Source organism: Lissotriton helveticus, chromosome 1_1 (assembly GCF_964261635.1).
Source record: "Lissotriton helveticus chromosome 1_1, aLisHel1.1, whole genome shotgun sequence".
NCBI classification, from domain to species: domain Eukaryota; kingdom Metazoa; phylum Chordata; class Amphibia; order Caudata; family Salamandridae; genus Lissotriton; species Lissotriton helveticus.
In genome coordinates, this window is record NC_136057.1 from 1,872,164,431 (window position 1) to 1,872,191,413 (window position 26,983).

At 47.9% G+C, this 26,983-nt stretch overlaps 1 protein-coding gene across 1 annotated transcript in view; it reads right to left on the minus strand.

Moving 5' to 3' along the window:
• COP1 (COP1 E3 ubiquitin ligase) overlaps positions 1 to 26,983 on the minus strand; it is a 922,999-nt gene that overhangs the window by 661,918 nt on the left and 234,098 nt on the right. The window contains exons 9-10 of the mRNA XM_078642019.1: positions 15,857 to 15,914; positions 931 to 1,045 (exon numbers count right to left, since the gene is read on the minus strand). Of these exons, the coding sequence (XP_078498145.1) occupies positions 931 to 1,045; positions 15,857 to 15,914 (173 nt within the window). The remainder of the gene's footprint in view (positions 1 to 930; positions 1,046 to 15,856; positions 15,915 to 26,983) is intronic.

Here is a 26,983-nt window from a genome sequence, read left to right on the forward strand (position 1 = left end):
TTATCACATCATTTTATTTACTGTCTTTTCTTTGTCTAAACTTATTATTCTCAATGTTTCAATCTCTGAGTTTTGTGTAATTAATCAGACAATGGGGTCCCCGTTCACCTTTGGTTAGCCATAAACAGTGTTTCTTGCATGTGATATTACTTTTCAACAAATAGATTACACCAAGCATGATAAAAAATAGACGTATCATTTGATAACTCCTAAAGTAAACTCACCCGCCCAATGTTAGCAGCAGTGCTATGAGCTCACAGTGCATTGACAGACGAGTACATTTACTGAAAGATGGTAAAGGGCAATGATTGACCATATCATTTAAGTGCTATAAGTGGTAGTGTCCAGTATAGATTCCCCTACTCAAGACCTGCTTTTTATCTGGCGAGCCTCTGTGGAACTATGCTCCCTTATCAGACCAAAGAAAAGAAAGATCAAGGTAGCTTTTAAACAAAAGATCACGGTACCACCATCTACTCATCAAGAGGTCTGAATTAGGATTGTAATCTCTTTGCATTTTGTTGATAGTTATTCCGATAAATGGGATAAAAAGACAGCCTTTTGGGGTTTGTAGACTATGCTGGTACAGCATTTAGCCTTTCTTTTGACAACATTGGAAGTTAAAGGTTATTATACATCCTCATTTCCATCATGTAAAACCTGCCTAAGAGTTGCACAACTCTGTCAATGCACACAATTTCTGACCTGCACTAGTCACTATCTCAGGATCGCAGCTCACAGCTCACAGCTCACAGCATTTCTATTCAAAATGTTCACAACCTATGCATTTTAATTTTGAAAGTCATACAGCTATGTCAATGCAGTTTAATTCAATGAAAATTCCCTTGAAGCCAAAATCCTCCCTAACTGGGCCTTGGACTTCTTTATTTTGGATACAATCAGAACCTTTCAAGTTAGCAGGGTGAGTACCTGAGACACGGGACATCCTGGTGGAGAAGTAGCACTGTTCCAGATCCTCAAAGTGTGCTGTGAGCCGTTTCCGCCGGGAAGCTAAGGTGCTGTTGTACCAGGGCTGTTTCTTAGTCTGTTAGATATCAAAAAGAAGAGACTAGCATCTAGCATTTGTTTAAGCAAATGTACATTTTTTGCTTCATTACAGTAGTCTACATCATTGTTTTAATAGCATAATGTCTTTATGACATTTCTTAGAATCAGATATCACATCCATCTCACATGCCCATAACTCAAATTGCCAAATTCCTGTTTTTCTTTAAATACTGAAAGTAATAAGGAATAATCGTAGGCACTTAATGCTGATTAAAGAAGTTAAATAATTGAATCATTGATCGAAATAGATTTTACAACACTATACGGCTTTACTAACTGATGAAAACAGCAGAAGGCATATTGCCCCATCAGTTATGAAAGAGTTCTCGCTAAGATCTCTTGTCCTCTGTGTTTCTCAGGCTGCTCATTTTATAGTAATTGATCAGTTAAAGATCTCATATTCTAAGTTTTTTCCCTGTTTTTCTCCTATTTCTTCTGCCAGCTTTTGGTCCAAATCCGTGTTTTGGAGCTATGTGAACTTAATTCCTTTACAAGCGTAATAAAACATAGTTTTAGATAGTATGTTCTGAGACCCCACTTTTGCGCCTGCATCGCTACATTAACCGCATGACTCTTCTCGCCTGTTAATAACTTGGCTGGGTCCTCCTCACATTGGTCATTCAGACTCAAACTATTCATTTTAGACCTTGCGTGTTTGCTGGGGGTTTAGGCCAAAACAGCAAAACACAACATACAACTAAGTTTTATTCTATTGTATTCAATGCACAGTGCATGGCTCTTATAGCCTAAATGTATAGTCCACAGAAAAACAGAAGCAGAACTATGGAACAAAAATAACTTTTGGTTTGTAAAAAGTATATTCTGCAGCAGACTTGAGCATTAACAAGTGAGAGTCTTGTCACATCTTTGACAAACCAGAAGACATTCCACAAAGAAGTTTACTTTGGGTGTTATTTAATGCGTTAGTCGTTAATTGCGATCCCAAGTTCTGTCCATTTATTTAACATGCCATAACCTCCCAGGCCATCTAAAGCTACAAAATTTCTTTTAGCTTTGTATATTATTTTTGCAATAGAGCTATCACTGTGACACAGTTCATCTTCACACAATTGTCCCTTAAATTAATAATTTAACTTTAGATGATAATCATAAAGTTCTAATCACTACGTTTCATGCTCCTTTCCTTACTAACCTTTGTAAAGCGCTTTTACCTGGAGGCGCTTACTCTCTGGGATACCACCACTGCCTGCACAACCTCGCCGTCTCTGTAAGGGGCTGGACCTTGGACGCTGCAACCGGCACTGCGCAGGACTTGGGCTTGGGCTAGAGGCTTCAGCGGGGCTGCGAGCGTTGCAGGGACTCCATTGCCCAGGAGTCCCTGCGTGACCGTGGGAGACCTTCCGGTCCGCTCTCCCTGTTGGCCCGCCCACCGCCCACTGGAGGGTTCTTAAACCCCTGTTTTTACTCCTTTCCTGGGACGCCACAAACCTTTGTAAAGCGCTTTTACCTGGAGGCGCTTACTCTCTGGGATACCACCACTGCCTGCACAACCTCGCCGTCTCTGTAAGGGGCTGGACCTTGGACGCTGCAACCGGCACTGCGCAGGACTTGGGCTAGAGGCTTCAGCGGGGCTGCGTGCGTTGCAGGGACTCCATTGCCCAGGAGTCCCTGCGTGACCGTGGGAGACCTTCCGGTCCGCTCTCCCTGTTGGCCCGCCCACCGCCCACTGGAGGGTTCTTAAACCCCTGTTTTTACTCCTTTCCTGGGACGCCACAAACCTTTGTAAAGCGCTTTTACCTGGAGGCGCTTACTCTCTGGGATACCACCACTGCCTGCACAACCTCGCCGTCTCTGTAAGGGGCTGGACCTTGGACGCTGCAACCGGCACTGCGCAGGACTTGGGCTTGGGCTAGAGGCTTCAGCGGGGCTGCGAGCGTTGCAGGGACTCCATTGCCCAGGAGTCCCTGCGTGACCGTGGGAGACCTTCCGGTCCGCTCTCCCTGTTGGCCCGCCCACCGCCCACTGGAGGGTTCTTAAACCCCTGTTTTTACTCCTTTCCTGGGACGCCACAAACCTTTGTAAAGCGCTTTTACCTGGAGGCGCTTACTCTCTGGGATACCACCACTGCCTGCACAACCTCGCCGTCTCTGTAAGGGGCTGGACCTTGGACGCTGCAACCGGCACTGCGCAGGACTTGGGCTTGGGCTAGAGGCTTCAGCGGGGCTGCGAGCGTTGCAGGGACTCCATTGCCCAGGAGTCCCTGCGTGACCGTGGGAGACCTTCCGGTCCGCTCTCCCTGTTGGCCCGCCAACCGCCCACTGGAGGGTTCTTAAACCCCTGTTTTTACTCCTTTCCTGGGACGCCACAAACCTTTGTAAAGCGCTTTTACCTGGAGGCGCTTACTCTCTGGGATACCACCACTGCCTGCACAACCTCGCCGTCTCTGTAAGGGGCTGGACCTTGGACGCTGAAACCGGCACTGCGCAGGACTTGGGCTTGGGCTAGAGGCTTCAGCGGGGCTGCGAGCGTTGCAGGGACTCCATTGCCCAGGAGTCCCTGCGTGACCGTGGGAGACCTTCCGGTCCGCTCTCCCTGTTGGCCCGCCCACCGCCCACTGGAGGGTTCTTAAACCCCTGTTTTTACTCCTTTCCTGGGACGCCACAAACCTTTGTAAAGCGCTTTTACCTGGAGGCGCTTACTCTCTGGGATACCACCACTGCCTGCACAACCTCGCCGTCTCTGTAAGGGGCTGGACCTTGGACGCTGCAACCGGCACTCCGCAGGACTTGGGCTTGGGCTAGAGGCTTCAGCGGGGCTGCGAGCGTTGCAGGGACTCCATTGCCCAGGAGTCCCTGCGTGACCGTGGGAGACCTTCCGGTCCGCTCTCCCTGTTGGCCCGCCCACTGGAGGGTTCTTAAACCCCTGTTTTTACTCCTTTCCTGGGACGCCACAAACCTTTGTAAAGCGCTTTTACCTGGAGGCGCTTACTCTCTGGGATACCACCACTGCCTGCACAACCTCGCCGTCTCTGTAAGGGGCTGGACCTTGGACGCTGCAACCGGCACTGCGCAGGACTTGGGCTTGGGCTAGAGGCTTCAGCGGGGCTGCGAGCGTTGCAGGGACTCCATTGCCCAGGAGTCCCTGCGTGACCGTGGGAGACCTTCCGGTCCGCTCTCCCTGTTGGCCCGCCCACCGCCCACTGGAGGGTTCTTAAACCCCTGTTTTTACTCCTTTCCTGGGACGCCACAAACCTTTTTAAAGCGCTTTTACCTGGAGGCGCTTACTCTCTGGGATACCACCACTGCCTGCACAACCTCGCCGTCTCTGTAAGGGGCTGGACCTTGGACACTGCAACCGGCACTGCGCAGGACTTGGGCTTGGGCTAGAGGCTTCAGCGGGGCAGCGAGCGTTGCAGGGACTCCATTGCCCAGGAGTCCCTGCGTGACCGTGGGAGACCTTCCGGTCCGCTCTCACTGTTGGCCCGCCCAACGCCCTCTACGTTCACTACATCTAGGATCAGTATTCCCGCAGCGCGGGACGCGGCTCGGGGCGAAGACCGGGCTAAGAGCGGGCCGTTTGGGGCCGTTCGAGACCGTGAGTGACTGGACTGGGCCACTCTATATACATCAGGTACTTCCCTTATACCTACCTTTGGACATATTAATTTATTGTCACACTCTTGGGTGCCCTTGAGCCACATTGCCCACTATGAGCAAAATGGAGACAAGGAGCAAAGCTAGCCTGGCAGCTAACGGCCTCAGTACAACCGCCCCAAATCAAGGCAAAATTGACAACTATTTTACGAAGGCAGGTTCCCTTCTGATAGAAGATATTACCCTCCTGGAAAGACGAATCTCGCAGGAAATAGATTGGGTCAGGAGATCATCGATGGGGGTCATAGCAATGGCGAAAACTCCTGAGGACAGGCGGGTCACAGATATCCCACAGCTAGGTGCTAGTGGAGGGGTACAGCGAACCACTAGTGTTGATCTCTCCGAAGAAACACTAAGCGATCTAGATGATATGAGCCTTCTTTCACTCCCTCTAACACAAATCACCCAACCACCAGTCACTATTGAAATGGGGGAGGATACTGATACAATCATCCAAAGCCCTATCTCTCTGAGGGAAGAATTTGCCCAAACTACAGCTGATACCCCAAAATTACTAGGGTTATCTAGCACAGATCGAGGGCTAAGGGAGGGTGCCATTCAAAAGAGGAAAACTGGGAAACAGAGCACCAAGGAAAGAAAGGTAAAAAAAACGGAGCTACAGGTAGGGACAACACATAATACAACCAGCATAGATCATAATTCCCAGGATAGAACATCACCTGTGTTATTAATTGACCATACCCAGGAACCGCCTAGTGACACCCTCACTGATCCGCCACCTCCTTCCATTGAACATAATTCTGAGACAGCTGAAGAGGACATAACATTAGCTGACATAGGACACCTCCTCAAGTCAATAATAAGCCCTCTGGAAGCTCGCCTGATAAAAATGGAGGCGAGATTAATTAAAATTGAGAAGACTGCCCTACAAGTTATGGAGGGTTGGAAATCGGGGGCCCCTCACCCCACACCCTCCATCATTGATCCAAAACACAACATCAACTTGGGTCCCCCTAAACCTGCAAAAGTCAATGAGGCAGGAACAACAACTGTTACGGCCAAAAATATCACACTAAATAGCAACCAACTATTAAAATCAAAAGCTAAAGGCAATCCCAGTGACTTCTGGAGGTGCCCCCAACAAACAACCCCCTGTCTTGCAACAACAACCACAGATAGCTAATGATAACACGCAGCCTAATTTACAACGTAAAAGTCCCCCCAAACCCCTGTTGAATACCAATCAAAATCCATCTGATTCGAACAATCCAACGGTTAAACCACTAAGATCAGTCACTGTCAATCTCCCACCTGAGGTAGCTCAATACACTGTTATTTTAGTTGGGGTCCCCGAACTAAAATCAGACTCATATGAGACAGGGGAGTCACTAAAAAACAAAGTAATCAATTGGCTCTCAACACACAGACCGCTTCCTAGAGGTAAGACCAGCGATATTCGCATGGTAAGAAGAGTCTCGTGGGTAGGTAGGAGACCTAAAACAATTAGTGGCGACTGTATACTAGTGAGTTTTAAAGAACCAGGAACAGTCTCATTCATCTGCAGTTCCTTTCTGGAGGACGATGGAAGTACCATTTACCCAGTCCCTCTTTCGTTTTTTTATCCATCTAACGACCATGTAAATAATGTACAGAGGAGAGGATATCACCAGGACTCACCGGGAAATTGGGAGGGTAACCAGGGAAGGAGGAGAATCCCCTTTAATCAACCACGAATACCCCCTATCCATCCATCTACATACAGCGACTTCCAGGGATGGGAAACCGCACAGAGAAGAGGAATGGGAAGGGGTGTATTTGATAGAGAGGAGCCATGGCCCCCAAGATTCCATCAGCCACCACCATTTCTACCACTGTCTAACCGTTATGACTGTCTAGAAATGGTGGATTGACAGCTGGCCTTTGTGGTAGGGGTAAAAGAGGCTCCATCAGGGTCTGACCAAGGTAACCACGTCTCCCTTAATTTCAGAGAGGAGAAATCCACTAATGGGGCCCCAGATCAACCCTATGAGTTAAATAAAAGGGAAATTACCCTAGAAGCCCCATTGATGGATGATGGGCAAATAGACAGTGCCCTACGTCCAGACCATACTAACCCAAGGGCTAGCCAATTTGGCACACAGCCCGTCCCTCAAATCTTAAAATTGCTTTCGTGGAATGTAGCCGGCCTCACCAACAAAATAGATTCGGAATCATGGGCTGAGTTAATACATCCAAAAAGCGTCTGTCTCTTCCAAGAGACCTGGACTAGGGATGAGACTGCCTCTACGGGATTTCAGACCTTTTCAATCCCCGCTCTATGGGGGGAGAGGCCGTCCATCCGGGGGTCTAGCAACCTGGGTTGCCTCGGACCTAGGATGTGCAGCCTCAAGATATCCAGTAGACTCAGAAGATATACTGGCCGTCCTACTTGAATGGCCAGGTTCCTCTAAATTATTAGTTATAAACATTTATTCCAGGCCAGTTCAAATAGCGGCCATTTCTAAAACTATAGAATCACTGTCGTCCATTCTAGAAGCCATCCCTGGGGATATGTCTTACCTAATAGGGGGGACTTCAATTCACATTTTGAGCCATTACCTGGTCTACCTGATGGACCCTCCCTAGAGGAGGATTCAAGTTGGCAGGTTCCTCAGACTGAAGCACCCCCTCCTAGAGCTTGGACACCTTTGGCCGTCCAAATAAACACTCTAAATCTCACCTATGGTTTGAGAGCCTGTAACGGCCGCACTAGGTCTGACATCCCGTCCAAATGTACATTTAATAAAGTAGGGAGGCAATCCAGACTAGATTACTTCCTGGTACAAATGCAGGCATGGAAAAGGGTATTGGATTTTAAAATAATAGATAGGTATGACAGTGACCATAACGCCTTGGAATTAGACTACGCCATCCCTTCTCTGGGGGAGACGGAGTCATGTGCCCAGGAATCGATAGGAGGACATCTCTTGGAGAATAACAGGAGGCGGATAAGATGGGAAAGGCTTGCATCCAGTGGAGAGAAGCTAGCCGCCCTTTATGCTGGGATTATTCCTATCCTCGAGAAGGCTTTTGACCTATGGAGCCTTGACTCCATAAAAGATACTAGCGAGGATCTAGCTTACCTACATCTACACCTAATCAAGAAGCTTGAAGCTGACCTTTTCAGCACTGGGCAACCAAGAACACAGGGTTTAACCAAAAACACCTGGTATAATAGCACTTGTAGATTGGCAAAGCGAGACCATCTATCTACCATAAAAGAAGGAGGCTCCAGGGAGGAGATCCGCTCTAAAAGGAGTGCTTACAAATCACTTATAGCCAACGCTAAAACAGAGTGGGACGTACGGCACTGGGAGAATCTATCAGAGTCACTAACCGAAAGGGACTCCCGTAGATTCTGGAGAATAATTAACCATGGAAGCGGGGATCTTCCCTCGGCTATTGAACCAAACATTGCGGCAAACGTTTGGCAGGACCACTTCCAGCAGCTATATTCCTCCGAAAATGAGGAGTTAGTAACAACAACACCTATCACCCACAACACATATACTTCTGCCCCTTTTACCATTAAAGACATCAGGGTGGCAATAGCAGGGCTTTCGTCTGGAAAGGCCCCGGGCCTGGACGGGGTGCCGGGCGACCTCTTCAAGCAGGAACCTGGGATTTGGGCACCCTACCTGATGGTTTTATTCAATGCAGTGCTGGGGGGGGGATGAAAATACCGGATACTTGGCTGGGAGCGGAGGTGGTCCCGATATTTAAAAAGGGGTCGCCCCTGCTCCCAGCCAACTATCGCCCAATCAGCCTCATTGATATAACCCAAAAGTTGTTTGGTAGATTAATCCTGGATAGGCTTCAAAGCTGGATGGAGGAGACTGATATTGTAAGCCCTCTTCAGGCGGGATTTAGGAAGGGAGTCTTAACAGTCGATCAAACACTTAGATTAAACATCCTGTATTGGAAGACGACACATTTAGAAGGTGGATCACTGTATGCGGTCTTTGTGGACCTCCGTGCCGCCTTCGACTTGGTCCCTCGGGCCAAGTTGTGGGCGGTACTGGCGGACCTGGGTGTCCCCGGTGATATACTCCAGATTCTAATCAGGCTACATACAGACAACTACGCCCGTGTAAGATATGGAAAGGGCGGTCGGCTGACAGATAGGTTCCCTGTCCAACGAGGGGTAAGGCAGGGATGTGTGTTGGCCCCGACCCTTTTCTGTCTATTTACGAACGGGGTGATAGAGCATTTAAGCAGGATCCCTAATGTTGATGCGCCACAATTAAACAACAGCAGGGTGCCTGCGATCATGTTCGCGGACGACACTCTGCTGTTGTCAAAAACACCAATGGGGCTACAGAGGGTTTTGAATGGGTTCTTGGAGTTCTGTAATGAAAGGGGATTAGAAATAAACCCCTCCAAGACCAAATTCATGATTCTCAGCAAAAAACCCAAAAGCTGCCCAAATCCCCACCTGGGATCTGTATCCCTAGAAAGAGTTTTTGAAATTGAGTACCTGGGCATGACTCTGAACCAGAATCTAACTTGGCTGCCACACAAAACAAAGGCAACCACAAAACTAATTCGGAGGGCTGGTGCTATCACGAGAATTGCCAATAAATCCTATCTTCGCCCACTGACACCTGCAATACACATTTACAAAGCACAAGCTCGAGGAGGCATTATCTATGGGGCCGAGTTATGGGGACATACACCGCTCCAGACTATACAGGTCGCAGAAAACAACTTTATTAGCAATTAGCGGCTCTCCCACCGAGTAGCCCTCTTCTCCCCTTAAGAATGGACCTGGCACTCCGTCCAATCACTGAAGAACTGGGCCTCAAACCTTTGACATACTAGAGACGTCTGTGGAGCAGTCAGGACCTGGGCCACTATAGAAGCGAACTACAGGAGCTACTTAGGTTAATACATCTGTCTAAAATCCCTTGGCTGAAGTACATTAGGGACATGTGTACGACCCTCGGAGTCCCAGAGCTATGGTGTAACCCGGAAGTAACGTCTACAAGGCTTCAGAGGAAATAACTTTCCAGACTGTTTTATAGCTTTATGTTTCAAAGATCTCTGAGCTCAATCCGGGAAGGTTCTTTAACTGACATATTTACCAAAGCAAAAGACTCCTATAGCGCTGAGTATGTCTTAGATGCCATGTCCCCCGTGTATGTAAGAAAGATTTTCCTGCAATGGAGATACGGCTCGCTTCCGTTGAGGTCCTTTACTAAATCCTGGGATGGTAACTCGGAGTTGGCTAACTGTCCAGCATGCAACTACAAACAGGAAAGTGACCTTCACGTGGTCCTGTTTTGTAGAGCCTACAGCAAGATCAGGAGCTACTGGCTGGTCCCCTATTTAAGGAATCTGGGTTTTCGAACTTATGCCCCAGCCTACAGAGTGCTTAAAACAGACGTAACAGCTCCAACTGTGTTTGTTATGGCGAAATTTTTGGCGGCAATGTGGAGAGTACGCGCAAGAATTATAAAGGACTCTAATGAGGCACGATCTACTAATTCCTAATTTAAAATGTACTTACTTTTTAGACTGTAATCATGAACTTTTAAATCTTCAAATACTGAACTCGTTTTTATAAATTTTATGGTGTGATTTTGTGTATATCTTTTATGATCTGTAATGATCGAAATAAAGATTATTTGAAGTTGAAGTTGAAGTTACTAATGAAATCTTACTGGTTATTTCTAAACTGCTTTTTTTAGACACAGTTTTACCATTTACGTTTTTGATGACTCTAAGCTCAATGCATTCTCTAATTGTGTGTTTTATATGACAAGTCCGTTTTTTAAAGCCCAAACGTAGTCCACCTAAACCTTTTTGTGAACTGGATCAGCTGCTATTTCCCTGCAAGTAAGCACATGTTTGACAGTGAACTTCATGTAGGACATATTAGGCCTGAACATGCATTTCGGATTTCCGGCTGCAAATTTAACTTTTTTTGTGCACAGAAGTGGCATTGTGAATTTGGCCCATTCATTCAGCAAAGTGAGTATTTGCAAAGCAGTAGCCTAATCTCAATGTATTGATTTACAGAAGTAATGCTTGCATGCCATTTAGCAACTGGGAAAATGTGCATTGACACCTGCATAATTTATTGTTAATAAACAATCTAAAAAACAAAAAGTTTATTGTCTCAAAATTTAACTAAACTATATGTGCGTTTTGTGATGGCTCTTTCATAATGCTCCATGATAACAGGGTAATTAGTGTATTTGTTAAAGCAAATAAATAAACTCAAACATAAACCCATGGTCACAAATGCACAGAAGAGTTGCTTTAAAGCCTCTTTTTTGCAAAGTGCAGTATGAATATAGTCCACATAATTTGTGAAATGAGACAGACATTAGCATTTTTTATTACAATTTTATTATACGTTCTTACATGAATATATATGCAATGGCTAATGTGTGATTTATCACCATTCTTTATTTTAAAAAAAATGTATTGATTTTTAAAACATATATAAGCGAATAATAACAACCAAAGAAGCATATAAAAATGCAGTGGCCTCCACCCCAAATCATCCCCCCCCCCACTTTCATGACAGGAAAAACACAGCCTACCAAATATCCAGGATAGAATCTTCAAGAGACATGAGACACCTGGAAGTCCAACCCCCTTTATCGTTCCGTCTCTCATTCCAACACAGTCCACCACCCAAAACCTTCTCAAATTGCCTCGGGCAGTCCCGCCCCTCGTAGACCAATTTTTCCCGGGAACAGCACACATCCATCTCCCACACGTAATTTCAAGATTTGAGGTCTGAAGCTCCCTATAACCCTAATAGTACCAACTGAGCCCTGTAATGCAACAGGTTCCCCAATTGCCGTCCCAACGGAACTTTCCCACCCTCCTAAATCAAGCAAATCCTAAGGTAATCCCATAACGTATGTAGGAAGGACCCGCTCTGACTGCAGGCATTCAATATTCACAGCTGTTCCAATCTTGTGTTGTAGCGTTCTAGTGTTATACATTCTGTGAAGGATTTTGAGTTGAATTAAACGGAATCGCGTCTATATAGCTACCTTCCTCTGGAACTGTAATGCCTCTTGGGGCTCCAGAATGCCCACATCTGACTTCCATTTAATTCGTAAGTGGGTTAGTTCCCCTTGTATGTTGTTCATGAGGGTCTTACATGTTAAGGAGATAGCTTTAGTTGTCATTTGGTCATCTAGGTGTAGTCTTTCTAGTGGCGACTCCTCCATCAGGTAATGATCCAGTGTAAAGTGTCCCCGTAAGGCGTGTCTCAGTTGGTAGTACTTAAGAAAAGGGGCCATGTCATATTCCTCTCTAAGATGTATAAACGGCACCATACCATTTGCATCCCAGACATATCGAGCAAGTAGAGGCCAGTCAGGTACCACCCTCTAAAGCCTTGCAGGGTAGATACTGCCCCAAGTTTCGTGCCCAACCATAATGGGGTTTTTGGGATCTCCCAGCCCATTTCCTTTAAAAGGGTGTTCCATTTCCTACACACTTTCTCGGTTGCATCTGGAACGCAGGGATCGAGTTTGTCACTGTATGGTACGTGCAACTATCCCTTCACCCTCAGGGCATCTTAGTCATGTCTATATTTCAGGTATTCTATAACTGCAAATGTCCATTAGTTTACCGTGCTAACAAGAGCAGCTTTATAATGACTGTAAACATCTGGTAGGGCTATCCCACCGTGATACGTAGACCTTTGTAAAGTGCAGAGAGCCTCCCAAGGGTGTTCCGTCCAGTCAAACAGTTTGCTCACACAATTGTTAATTTTACGAAAGAAAGCCCCCGATCTACAAAAAAGACTGTTTGTACGGTATAAGTCAGTTTAGGCAAAGTAATCATTTAAAATAATGCTGCTCCAACCAATAGGGAGAGTGGAAGTGTCGTCCAGTGTGTGGTATATGTTTCAAGTCTATATAGAAGTGGAGTCATAATATTTTTTATAGTCCGTGGGACCGTCCCTGGAAATCCAAAGGTCCAGGTAGCGGAAACGGTCACGCACCAGCCTGAAGGGCACAGGGAGTGTTTCTCGAGCTTCCACGGGCCCGGGGGAAACAGAAGTAATAACTCTCAATTGGTAATCAACCCGGAGTGCCTACCATTGATCCCAAGTATTTCCCCTACGTATGCTAGTGACTGCTTCAGTTGCATTAAGTATAAAAGAACACGGTCTGTGTAAAGCGATATCCTCTCCTCCCAGCTATCTCCCCAACCCCAGCCTCAAACCTGTGCAACCAGCTGAATCCACACAGTTAACGCCTCCAAGGCGCACAGTATGGGTTACAGAGTGGAGCTCTGTCCAGACCCCTGACCTATCAGGAGTTCCCGAGAAAGAATACCATTTACTTTGACTCAAACACTCTACGTCTTGTACAAGAGATCAACCCACTGTCTTAATTTGGGCCCTATACCCATCTTTTCCATTCCATTCCACAGAGTTGAATGCTTCATTCCCATTCAAAAATAACACTGCCAATGGAAGCATCACATCCTTAGCTGCAGCAACGTTGTTGTTGAGGCGTCAAAGATCGAGTCTAGTCGATCAGTGTAGCGTGAAGCCATTTTGGTCTGGGTGCACCAGATTTAGGATCACTACCCACAAGCGGTTCGCTAGGACCATAGATCATACATTAGCATCTGCATTAAGCAACGATATTGGGCGACAGAAGTCTCAATTTTCCAGAGGGGCTTCCCAGGTTTTGGAATCAATACGATAGTTGCCAAGTTAGCATCATGTGGGAGCTCACTCTGTTGATGTTCTTCCTCTTACAGCTTATGTAAGTGTGGTGTTATATTAGCGACCTTCCTACAGAACTCCGCTGGTAGCCCACTGGATCTCTGTGGTTTCCCAGATTGCAGTTGAGTCAGCACCGCTTGCACCTCCCCAACAGGTAGGTCTTCCTCCACTGCACACATTTGATGCCGGTCAAGCTGCCGACAAGATCATTCTTGAACAAAGATATATCCATCCTCTGCTTCAGGGTGAAGTTTACTTCTTTAGAAGTCTCACGGATATCCTACCATAGTCTTCGCAAAACTCTCGGGGACAGTCATTAGAGAGCCGTCCAGTCCCTGAACATCCTGTATGTGGTGTCAAGCCTGTTCTTGTTTACTAAGCCATGCCAAAATTTTGCCTGCTTTGTCTCCCACTTCGTATCAGAGCTGTGCCTGCATTAGATAGTCTATGTTAACTGCATCTGTTACCGAGCGGTATTCCTCCACCTTTCTAAGAAGATGGGTCTTCACTTCAGCAGATGGGCTTGTTGTGTATTCGTTTTCCAACTGGCATATGTCTCTCTCTATCTAGGGCTATGTAGTGTTCCTTACACTTACGCCTATCCCCCACCTCCCCAGCGATAATCACTTCCCAAATGGTGGCCTTATATGCCTCCCACACTGGAGCCACTTCCCACACCGACTTAGTGTTGTCCTCAAAGTATTAGGTTGAGGCTACCTGCAACCTGGTCTGAAATTCCTCTCGCTTTATATTCAGCTTCTACGAACTTATAAATGAAACCCCTCCACGTGAAAGTCAATACGGGAATGGGTATTATCTGCCCAAGAGTAAAGTAAAGTCCACATTTGTAAAGCGCACAATCACCCGTAAGGGTCTCTAGGCGCTGGGGGCCGTCGGGAAGATTAAGCGAGCTATTGCCCAGAGTCACATGGTGCTGGGCTAACCTGCCGCCGGAGCCGGGGATCGAACCGTGGTCCCCAGATTCCAGCGTCAGTCGCCCTGGCCGCGGCGCCACACCTCTCCCACCCATGAAGTTCCCTATAGCTATCTCCCATAGCTAAGGCTTGGAGGAAATGATCTAGTCTCTCTGGGGTTATCTGGTGTGTTCATCTGACTTGGGGTCTGTTTAGCTGGTCATCCAGCACCATGTTAAAATCGTCCACAACCACTGTGGTGGTATGTCATAGTTTAACCTCATCACTGCGGCGCGAATTCCGCCGCAGTGCTGAACATTCCCATCGCGGACGTGGGCATGACGGCTTCCAGCCGTCATCAGCACACGCCCATCGTGACTCATGACGGCCGGGAGCCGTCATGAGCCTGGAAGAGGTTAGTGAGTAATTTGCCTAAGTATGTCAGTACATCTACTTGCAGTCCCTTTGGGACATAAACATTAACCAAAGCTAGCTGTTCACCTTCCCCTTCACCCAGTATAGCCGTGCCAAACTCATCCATCCATGTCTGCTTCACATGAAAGGCCATGGATCTCTTGACTCAAATTTCAAAACCCCTTGCACTAGATGAGTAGCCTGCCTGGGCAAGAATCGTATATTTTCCCTGGGCCAGTAGTGTTCCATTCACATTTCATATGTGTTTGCTGCAGGAAAACTACATCAGCCACTTATCTCGCCAATGCTTTCCCCACCAGCCCATTTTTAGCTTATTTCTTAGGCCATTCACATTCCAACTCAACAATTTAAGCGCGTGATGAGTCATCCCGCATATACTCGTGTCTTTTCCCCGCATCCCATTGATCCTTCATGGTATAATAAGCCTCCAAAAAGGGTGTGAGGCACACATCATTGCAAACCTTTAGACAATTAACAATGTCCCAACTAACGCCCCTCCCTACTTTACTGTGTGTTGCGGTCAATGAACCTGCCACCACCCCAACTCACGGTATGTCCATTGCCCATATAACTTGTATGTAGAAAACACAAACATCTGGAGTCTGTAAATACAGGTTCCCTTTGTAGGGTAGGGCGTGGCAGTATGTTTTGACCCCAAACAATCGCGAGGCAGGCCATTGCAGACCCTGGACCACCCCATCTACCCTCCGAGTCAGAGGCGTAATGAGAGCACTTTCATGGAGCTCCCCCCCACCCACCCATGGCCAGGCTGGTCCGGACCCTATTGTCAGTCCTGGTAAATGGATGCCTCTTTCCACCAGCAGCTCCCGGCTGCTAGATAAGTAATGCCCCTTCAGGCGCAGTCGGGGTGGTGGTCCACGCAATGCCTACAGTCTGCAAGGCTGGATTCGCTCGTGGCCGGCCTAACTCACCACTGCTATACAGAACTAAGATAGAAGCTCAACAGTTATCAGAAACAAAACAGCATTCTTGCAGTATCATAATGTTACTTTAGAGGAATAAAAAAACGTAACCCCCAAAGTTAGAATAAAGTAGATAATTTTTTCTGGGCAGAGGGCAATGATAATATTGAAACCAAGTGCCACCTCTCTTACCTGTGAACTGCCACTGAAGCCAGGGGGCTGACTGTACTCTGTCGAATCGATAAGGCTGCTGCAAAGAGAAATACAATAGCTATTATACAGTTGTAAGGCCTGTTCTTTTTAGTATACAGGTGATTTGTTTTGTATGAAATTCTTCAGTAAGTTTTGGCCTGTCAGAGAAAGATTGTAATTGAGCACCATGAGAGTAAATCAGGATGAGGCGCTCTTCAGTATAGGCTACACACTCTTGTGATTCTTACTCTCTCAGTCCTTGTTCCCTTTTAACCCCTTCGCTGCGGGGGTAATTCCCCCACGGTGCGGGGGGGGCGGGTAGGGGCAGGTGAGCGCGGCGCCGCATTCCCCGTGACGAGACCAGCTCGTCATGATTCACGGTGGAGCTGTGCTCAAGACAAGCTGGTCTCGTCAGGACCCCGCCCACTGATTAATTCGCCCACACAGCCGGGGAACTAATCGCGCGTGGGCGGAGCGGCGTCGTTATGACGAGGCCAGCTCGTCACGAGCACCGCTCCACCGTGACTCATGATGAGCTGGTCTCGTCACGAGCACCGAAGGGGTTAAGCCAGACTCGAATAAGGTCCTTTAAGTAAGACAAGGTATAGCAGTATACAAAACATAAAAAAGAATCAAGAAGAATTTAACCGGGAGCTCGTACACTGGCATAGCTAACCAATTGTCATCCATAATAAACCAGATCCCCAGAGCATAATCACATGCACTATTGTCAGGCTCCATTGGGGGCTAGGTGAGAGGACTTGGGGCAAAAGGGGGATACATGCCCTGAGGCATGCTGGCTGGGGCCGTTTGCCTCTGATGTCTCCAGGTATGCCTTACTATGGCTCTGCAAACTGTACTACCCTTTCAGCACTTGACACTCAGTGGCAGTGATGGTGAGCAGTTATAGGCTTCTTAGCGAGGTCGCGTGGGGGTGCATCAAGCTCAGCATTCAGCAGTCACAAAATAGCGCAATAATGGACTCTCCAATTCAGTGCTTATCTTTTCATAAAGGAAAGTACCTTAATACACTCAAAAACGAAATACCACACATTATCAGGTAAAAATGATCACTGGAGCTTGGCCACTGGACCTAGGGTTCAACGTGCTCCCCCTGGCTCCTCCCAATCACCTTCCCTCCTTCCTCTATCTCAATGTAAATTATAAGTAGTAAGTTCCAAGCACAGGTACAATGCTTCCCCATCATGTAGAGTTCGTTCGCCGAGTTCTAGTGTTTTTGTCCCATTGTAAGGTTCTCACTAATGGAAGTCTTCTCCGGGCTGATGGTCGGGTCTGCAGATGTCATATTCATCCTCGCTCCTGCGAATAGAAGACGCGCCGGCTGAGAGCACATCAGCAATCCAGTCCCCAGGCAGGTAGAAGATGCGGTGACTGCCCCTCAGGGTCTGGCTGGTGACAGGCTCCAGATTCTCCGGCAATATCAATGGGTTCTAAAGACCCTCTTCCAGCTGCAGGGTAAGTCGGCAGGATCATAGGACGAGGCCACAGCAGGCACTTCTTAGGGAGTAGCACTGCAGCTTCAAAGCCACAAACAATGCTGAGTCAGTAACTTGGGCCACACAGGTTCAGTCAGTCGTTACAGCGATGCAATTTGCTCTGGCCACACTTCCGATTTGCAGCTGCTCGGTCTGCTTTGGGGCTTAGGTGTTCAGAAATACAGCAGCGCAATCCACTCAGGCACACTTCACATCATTGCCATGGGCCCCTTCAGCGAAAGAGACAACAGTACAATCCGGGGGCACGCCTCCCATTTGCCCCTGGACAGATGCACCATCAGGTGAGGTGTCGCCTGCTTCTGCTTGCCCCCAGAGTCAGCACTTTCTGCAGGGTTATCTCACTCCTTCCCTCTTCGTCTCAGATAGGTCAGCTTCTAGGAGCATGAGGAATGAAGACAGCTCTTCCACGTCAGACTCCCAGTGATGTCCCCAAAACTTTGGGAAGTTGGAGCGTAGCTGATACCCAATCATTTTGCATAGCACCCCTCTGGGATATCTGGGCCGCACCCTGTTCCTTAGTCAAAGAGAACCTGGAACTCAAATCACAAGTAGGTCAACTGCTTCCACTTTTATACAGGTGCAGCAGCAAGGGGGTGGGTATTTGTTCTACACTTTCAGAACCAATTTGGGTCAGTTCTTATTTTGGGTGTCCTTTCCAGGCTGTTTTCCAAACTCAGCCATTGCAGTTATTACAGAAAGGTACACAAACGAGCACTGGCAAAGCCAATATATTTGACTTTAATGTACCAACAAATGTAAACACAGGCATTCACAAATGTGGTTTCCATGCATTATAAGCACAAATGTTGTTAATCAAATCCTGTTCTACTGACTTTGAGAATGACTTGAGCAAAAGTAGAACAAATATTGCTTTCTGTGTAGAATGCATGCTGGAGAAAAATAACTTTATGTAACAAACAGGATAGATGAGTTTATTTTTCAGATTTAGAATAATCCCTCATGCATTTTAATGAAAGCACTTTCTGGAAAATGGAACAATAAGTCACCAGCTTATAGCATGGGGCTAAAAATACTCCTTTGGGTAAAGTTAAATCCAAGCCGTCCTCAATGCATATTTTAAAGAATTGCTAAACATGCATCGTCCGACAGGTGCACTGTCAAGCCAGACCAAAAAAGATAAGTTTACTTTATCTGTATAGACTATTATTACAAACAATTTAGAATAGACATGCAATAATATTTAGTGTATGTTGCCATTCACTGACATACTACTTTGGAGGTATTCTAGAATACATGGGAAACTGTATACAGTAAAATGTGTGAAAAGTGGTTTTCAGTCCATTTAATGCCATTTTTGATTTTTATTTACCTATTAGTACCAAAATATAAGCAAAACGCTGGTGCTAACTTTATTGAATAATTAAGAAAAAAGAGACAGAAACAATGTTTGCACATTTATCACTACATTTGTGATAATATGTTGTGCTAACAGTATCAATGATTTGTGGTAGAACAGCAAAACATTCTGTAAATGACTCAACAAGTGGGCTAGTTCCATTTCTGGTAATGCAGCACAGCTCTACATTGCATAAGTTGCAGAATGTAGTCTTAAAAGTGTGTACACTCATATCTTCAAAATGTTCTTCTAGAGGGGCGTGGCTAACCACCAACCAAGATGGCCGCACTCTAAGTTAGCCCCATAGCAGCAAGCCACTTAATCCCCTACAATCGGTTACCATCAGCGCAGTATCTCAGACAAAATCATTGGTTTGGAGTGTAATGCCGATCTGGAATCAGATCGGTGCTATCATGGGATTGTGGGGGCCCGGAGTAGATGAGGAGACAACCCGACAGCTGGGACCGCGTTGCAGAGGAATTGGGCAGGGTGAGGCCTTGAGAATTCGTGGACTAAGGGAGTCTTGGCCGTGCCCTGCTACCGTGAGTCAAGCTCCGGATAAGCACCCTCTCCCCTCACCCCCCCCCACCCACCCCTGGCAATGCCAGTGGTGGTGGTGTTGCAGCGCTGGGAGAGGTTTGGCCCCTGACAGGCGAGAAGAGGAGACGGAGCTGACGGAGCTGACTAGTGTTGGGGTGCTCTGGCCGAGTGTCCAGGGGATAGACAGCCAACGGGGGCCCTGAAGATTATCCACAGGTTCCCCCCTCTCCCCTGAGGGAGGGAGTTAAGCGGCGGGGAGAACCTTGAAGGAGCGAGTGACCGAAACCGACAGTGGTCCGAGCAGGCTCTGTGAGGCCTAAACACTCATGGCCTGAGAGTACCCGAGCCATGTCCCGCTGCTGCGAAAAGCCCCCCCAGAAACATTGTGTCTGGTGTGGCAGTGGTGGAGATCGAGCCCCGGCCGGAGGCGATTAGTAGGGCAACCGCCGGTGGCCGCCTGAGCCACGTAAGTACTGCGGCCAGGTCCGATAGGGGAACAGCATCGGAGTGCTTGCGGGAGCCCAGGAAGGTGTCTGGCGTCACCACCCCCTCCCCGGCAAAATTTAATTGAGACAGTTGAGGAGTGCATGGGGGTGTGGGGGGTGATTAATGCAACCGGGTGGGGTGCACCGCCCAGAGAGACCAGGAAGTGTCTGGCTGGTCTGCCGCCTACACAAGGTCACACTGGCACTGCAGAGCCGGGCAACAGGAGTGAGGGGACCCAGGGAGTGAGGGGACCCAGGTATATGTGGGGCCCGTGCTCTCTACCTGTAGTGTGACTCTCCCCCCTGAGTAAATAGGGACGGAAGGAGGCCTTCAAATAGTCCTCCCTCGCAGTGACTCACTCGCCCGGCCCTGAGAAGCCTGGCAGAGAAGGAGGTCAGGCTTGTGAGAGCGAGGCAGGGTAGTAGTGAAAACACCAGTGAGGGGCCCCGAGCGCAGAGCTGGGGCCACTGGAGTGGTGACGGAGCACTACCATGGTGGTGCAGAAGAACCTGCACACGATTCCTGGGCTAAAATGGCCACAAATCGTAGAACCAGGCCCACGCAATCCAACAAACTAGACAAGAACACTGTTTCAATTGTGGCCCACAGTGCGATCACTCAAGTATGGATGAAGGGACGAGCCAGCCCTCTCAGCAAGATGAGGTACCTACATTGCAGAATTGATGGCCGCCATAAGAGAGTTAAGAGGGACTATAGAGCCGAAACTAGACTAGGTTACTAATAATGTCAGCCGAATGCGTGTTGATGTCAGGAAGATATCTGATGAGGTTAGAACAGCAGAGTCTCAAATCAATGGTCTCCAGTTCACCATCAAACGCTTGGAGGAGCAAGTTCAGGCCCTCACCAACAGCAACGCTGTGCTTGTGGCCAAACTAGCGATCAAGAGGGCAGATCGAGGAGGAGCAATATCAGGGAAGATGGGGTCCCTGAGGGCAGGGAGGGGCCCAGCGTGGACCTGTTTCTAGAATACCTGATACTCGAACACCCTCCAGTCCAAAAGACTATCTAAATTCTTCTCGATCAAAAGGGCCCACCGGGCCGCTGAGACCCGACCGAAACCGAGGGCTACACCTCGCACAATCATTGTCAGGATTTTTAACTATAGGGACAGAGACACAATTCTCCAGGCAGCGCGCTCCCATGGCGATCTCCGTGTTGAAAACACTATGATCAGATTCTTTCCAGACTTTACTATGGAAGTTCAAAAATAGAGCAGGGGCTTTGAAGCAGTGAAGAGGGACCTACGTCACAAAAATGTTAAATATATGGTGCTCTACCCAGCCAAACTTTGAGTCCTAGACAAGGGCAAAACCTGGCACTTCACTGCTCCAGAGGAAGCCTGGAGCTGGGTTGAAGGTTGGCGTACTGTATGAAGAAGAGGGCCAGGAGCGGACTCAACAAAAAACGGGAGGGCGGAGGCTACAGTTCACCGGAGTGGGGCCCTGGAGGACCCACGACTCACAGATTACTTATGTGTCACATGAGCATAAACTGTGTGAAGTGCACTCTTGAGACAAACTGCTATAACCTGGGGAGCTGCCGGTTTGTTGGCTCAGGGAGGGTAATGTAATGTAATGTAATGTAATGTAATGTAATGTAAGCACACATTTTTATAGCGCGGCTATCGCTCCGAGGAGCATCTTGGCGCTCCACCCCCAACCCTGATGGAGATGAATTGGTAGACAGAAGGCAGTGACACACTGTACAATTATTACACCAAAGCTCTGCAGGCTGCGTCAGAGAGCGAAAAGATCCATGTTTTCAATGATCTTCTGAAGTCAACCTCCTTGACTATACAACGGAGCTGAGCTGGCAGTTTATTCCAGGCTTTTGAACCCAGCACGAAGAGGGACTTCCCTCCCTTAGTGGCTAATCTAAATCTAGGGACAACTAAAAGGTTTTGATTGGCAGACCTCAAACATCGCGTTGGCGTGTAGTGTTGAAATCCCCTCCGAAGATATTTAGGGCCTTGGAACTGAAAGGCTCTGAAAGCAATCACGAGAATTTTAAAAAGAACTCGCTTATGAATTGGCAACCAATGTAAAGTTTTTAGTGCTGCCGTGGCCGATGATCTTTTTGGCCAGCGTAAAACCAGGCGAGCTGCAGCATGCTGAACCATCTGCAGCCTATGCAGCACCATTTTATTGGTGCCTGCATAAAGACTGTTGCAGTAGTCCAGTCTGGATGTTATAAGGGCCACTGCAACAGTCTTCCTGGCCTCTAAAGGCAGCAAATCAAAAAACTTCTTCAGTGATCTGATGATCTGGAAACACGAGCCCGCCACGGCTACTGCCTGCGGTTTAAAAGAAAGTTGGGCATCAAATTTGACTCCCAAATTTCGTGCAGAGGCAATAGTGTTAGGGGGAGCTTCAGCGCCCTCAGGCCACCATTGTGAGGGGGAAAACATGTTTAGAGGACCAAAAGATATTATTTCTGTCTTCCCCGAGTTACACTTGAGGTGATTGTTGGTCATCCACTCAAAGGTAGCCCGGAGACAGTTCCTCAAGTTTTCTTCTGCCCCTGGCAGCTCCCTGTCCAGCACCAGGATCAACTGAGTGTCGTCAGCGTACGCTATGACTTCAATCCGATAAGACACAATCAGCTCTAACAAGGGGACCATATAAAGATTAAATAAGACAGGACTCAAACTAGCGCCCTGTGGGACCCCTGAGTTGATAGTCTTTTCCTCCGATTTGTAGTCACCTAGTACTATTACCTGACGACGCAGAGACAGGAAGTTAGCAAGCCATGCCAGCACAGTTCCACCCACACCTGCATTCTTCAAGCGGTCGATCAAGATTGGATGGGCGACCGTATCGAAGGCCGCCGATAGATCGAGTAAAATCAAGACGGCCTTCTTCCCCTGGTCCAATGCCATGCGTAATGTCTCGGCCGAGAACAAAAGAGCGGACTCAGTCGAGTGCTTGGACCGAAACCCCGATTGATTGGAGTGAAGGATGTTATTCTCCTCTAGGAAATTTGACAGTTGATGATTGACAAACTTCTACGTCAGTTTAAATACTGCCGGTAATAGGGAAATTGGTCGCAGGTTAGACAGGGTGGTTGGGTCTGACAGGGCTTTCTTTTGCAGCGGCATAACCGCTGCGCATTTCCAATCCTCTGGGATTACAGCAGTAGCCAGCGAGGAGTTAATGATACTGTTGATTATTGGATTTAAATCCGCAACCAGAGTTCGAAGAACTATGGGCGGGCATGGATCAAATGGGGAACCAGATTTTATGGCCGAAATGGCTTGGTATGAGTCCTCCAAAGAGACCTGTGCAAATGATTCCAAGCAAGAGGTCCTGGATGTCAAGGCGTCTGTCCTCATTTTGTCCGGACTAGGCGGAATGGGGGAGCTCGCTGGAAAATCCCTGACAATATCCACGACCTTCTTTTCGAAATAATCAGCTATATCATTACACAATGATTGCGAGGAGGGGATCTCCTGGGAAAGCGCAATGGGATTAGTAAAACTCTTAACTATCTTGAAGATTTCCTTCTGTCCCCCTTCAGAGGAAGAAATAGCCTCCAGATAGTAGTTTTTGAGGTTTGGGAAGCTGTTGCTGATGGGTGTTTCTCCTTTATATGGTCCTTCAGAGATAGGCACGATTCAGTGGAAGACAAATGAGAGGTAATTAGGGGCTACTGCTACACTTATCAAGCTATTTCCTATCAATACAAGTTGGCGTGGACTGCCCTCCCTTACGAGTTAATGTTTTTTAACAGGCGACCGGCACTCTGCAAGTTGGGGGCTGGTTTAGGCTCTACGAGCAGGGGAGGGGGGAGTTTGGGGATCACTTACATATTGTTAGATTTGTTTGGTTACTCTTTTTACAATGATGCATCGTTTCAAGCAATCTCTTACGGGGTAAGGTGGATACACTAGGGATCCATAGGGCTCATCTACCCATTCCACTCCGGGGAGTTTCACAGAGAGTGGGTCATACCAATTAAATGGCAAGTCACGGTACGTCGACACATTCTAGTAGCAACTTGAAGGTATGGACATGGAATTTTTGTTTTGATTTCAAAGTATTTTATTATTTTTTTACAGACAGGTACATTCGCTTTACTGTTACGGTCCTGCAGTATTTGCGGAAATAGGGCCCAGACGTGGTTCTTCGTCAAGAAAAGTATTTGAAGGGCTCGCAATACATGGCCTTGGATTGGTTTGGGTAAACCCTAGTGGCACACTCAGGTTACACCACTGACTCACAGGGAGTGGGAATACTACTCAAGAAATCGGCCCTCCTCAAGATCCATCGAACATTGCATGCCCACAGGGTAGATACGTAGCAGTCACTGGCATGTGGGAGGGCGGGACAGTCATTCTCTGTTCCCTATATGTTCTGCCACTCTCCTCCGGGTCCTCCCGGCCGGGACATTGATATTGGTAGAGATGTTAACCATGTTCTAGACCACACATTGGATAGAACTGGAGTGATACACCCGAGCAGAGTTGAGGGCCCGCTACCCTACTTCATAGAAGCATTAGGACTAGTGAATCAGTGGAGACAACACAACCCCTTGTCACAACAATATACATACTTCTCTCAGGCACATGCTAGAGTCTCTCGCTTAGATTACCTCTTTACACACGCAGGGACTGCAGGCTCATTTTGGGATTCTGCTATACATGCATAAGGGATATCCGATCACTCTCCCATGGGAGTGAATGAATGAATGAAAAGAATTTTATAACGCGCAAACTTAGCTCCAAAAGGGCATCAAGGCGCGAGAAACTAACAGACATAAGATCTCAAACCACCGAATGCAAGACCACTAGTACGCCTGGGAGAAGAGCCAAGTCTTCAGACATTTCCGAAAGACCAACAGGGAAGACTGGCTGGCAAGTTCCGGAGGAAGGGAGTTCCAAAGTTTGGGGGCCAAGGTGGAAAAGGCTCTCCCTCCCCACCTTGCCTTCGCAAATCTTGGGACCGAGAGCAGATTCTTAGAGGCTGAGCGGAGGGTTCTTCTGGGAGTGTAGACACACAGAAGAGACCTAATACCCTCTGAGCCTGAACCATGTACAGCTCTTTGGGCCATACAGAGGAGTTTGAAAGAGATCCTGGAGAGTATCGGGAGCCAGTGGAGCTCCTTTTGGCCTGAATTACCGAAGCTAACCTAGGAATGTTCAGGACCATCCTGGCCGCGGCGTTCTGCACCATTGGAGGCGATGGATGGAACTCTTATTGATGCCACTGTAGAGGGCGTTACAGTAATCAAGCCTCGATAAGACCAAGGCAACTGTTGCTTGTCTCCGTGCTGCAAGGGACAGGTACGGGGCGATCTTTCTCAGAGTTCTTATAATGGCGCAGCAGGTGAACACCGTTCTATTAACCTGGGAGTCAAATGAAAGAGCTGAGTCAATTAACACTCCGAGGTTCCTAGCGGAGAGGGAAAGTGCACCTGTAGGACTCCTCAAGGAGCCCCACACTGTTTCCTAAAATGAACACCTGGTATCTTCAGGAGAAAACATAAAAGACGAAAATCAAACAAAAAACGGCTCTTTATTTTAGAAGAAACAGGGCTCGGTGGCATCCGCCTGTACCTTCAGGGAGGCTCACAAAAAAGTACTTAGGGACCAAGTCCTGGCCCTAATTGGGGCAGGAAAGAAAGAACCAAGGTATTAGGGGGAGTCCAAAGAAAGATAAATATTGGCCCTTGAGGAATGGGTGGTGCTGGACTGCTCAGAGGGATTATGCCCCCATCTCAGGCTGAAGCAGGACGCCCTTTGTGCATTGGTTGAAAACAGGGCTGGTAGCCACGCCTTGGTATCACAGAGATGCCTCTACGATATAGAAGACAAGGCCGGCAAGCTACTGGCCTGGTTAGACCAGAGAGACCAAGGCCAGAACTGGGTGACTGACGTCCAGTACTCAGATAAACTTGCCCCCCACTATGAAGCCTTGTACTCCCCAATGGCATCCAGGACCGACCTGGACCACCGCGCCTTTTTACAAACCAGGAGGACAGGAAACTACCTAGAGGTGGATCTGACTGAGGAGGAGATAGTAGCCGCTACTCTGGGACTACAGTTTGGGAAGGCGGGGGGCCCAAATGGTATCCCTGTGGAATTGTATGAAGTCGGTGCGGCAGGTGTGGCCAAGCCGATGCTAGAAACGTTTCAGGTGGTTAGGGACGCGAGTCAGCTACCGACGGACTAGTGAGCCGCCACAATAGTCGTAATCCATAAAGCAGCCAAGGCACAGTTATGCTATAGCTCCTTCAGACCTATATCGCTCCTTATCGTGGAATCATGAAGGTCAAGGTATTGGCAAAAGTGCCGGCAAACAGATTGCAGGGGGTAATCACATCCCTGATACATTCTGACCAATCAGGCTTTATGCCTCACTGCAGCACCCGCCTTAAACTACGTCGCCCTTGTGGGGAGTCACCCTTGACCCGCAAGAATTTATACGCCTCAAAATACTCACCCAGATGGAAAGAAGCGATGTGGCGCACTGGCTGAGTCTGCCTCTCTCGCTGATGAGGAGGGTGTCACTCTGTAAGATGATGACCCTCCCTTCGTTGTTATATATTTGGCAAAACACTCCCCACTGTATTCTGAATATGATATTTCAGAAAAATTGACCATGAGGTGAGGATGCTGCTTTGGCAGGGCAAAGCCCCCCGGATTGCATTGCGCAAGCTGCAAAGGGGAGTTTACGAGGGTGGACTGGGGGTTCTGGACATCAAGCTCTACTACTGGACGACGCAGTTAATAGTAATGAACGACTGGGTCTTTTCAGACAAACAGGAACCCGAATACGGAGTGGACAGATCCATAATGGGCCAAGGGAAGTATGATCTGATTCTCTATAAGCAGCAGGGGGGAGCAGGATCTGTTATCCCATAAACAGTCTGTCATCAGGGCGTGGAGAGAAGCAAAGCAATGTCTGGATGGAGGGGTCGACTGACGACACGTACCCCATTGTGACACAGCGACCTCCTTAATGAGGTGGGAGCCTGAAGGGATTCTCCGGGTGGGAACTAATAGAGATAGAGCACCTGGGGGACATGTGGAGGGGACAGGCTCCGATACTCTTCGCCGACCTTCACCAGGAATATGATATGGCGGAGGCTGAGCGATACGGATACCTATGGTTGGGTCATGTTCTCTGGAGACATGTGCAAGAGGGGGAGAGCCTGCCGGGGTTGTCTCTGCTAGACAACCGTCTCCTGGCAGATCCCATGCCCACA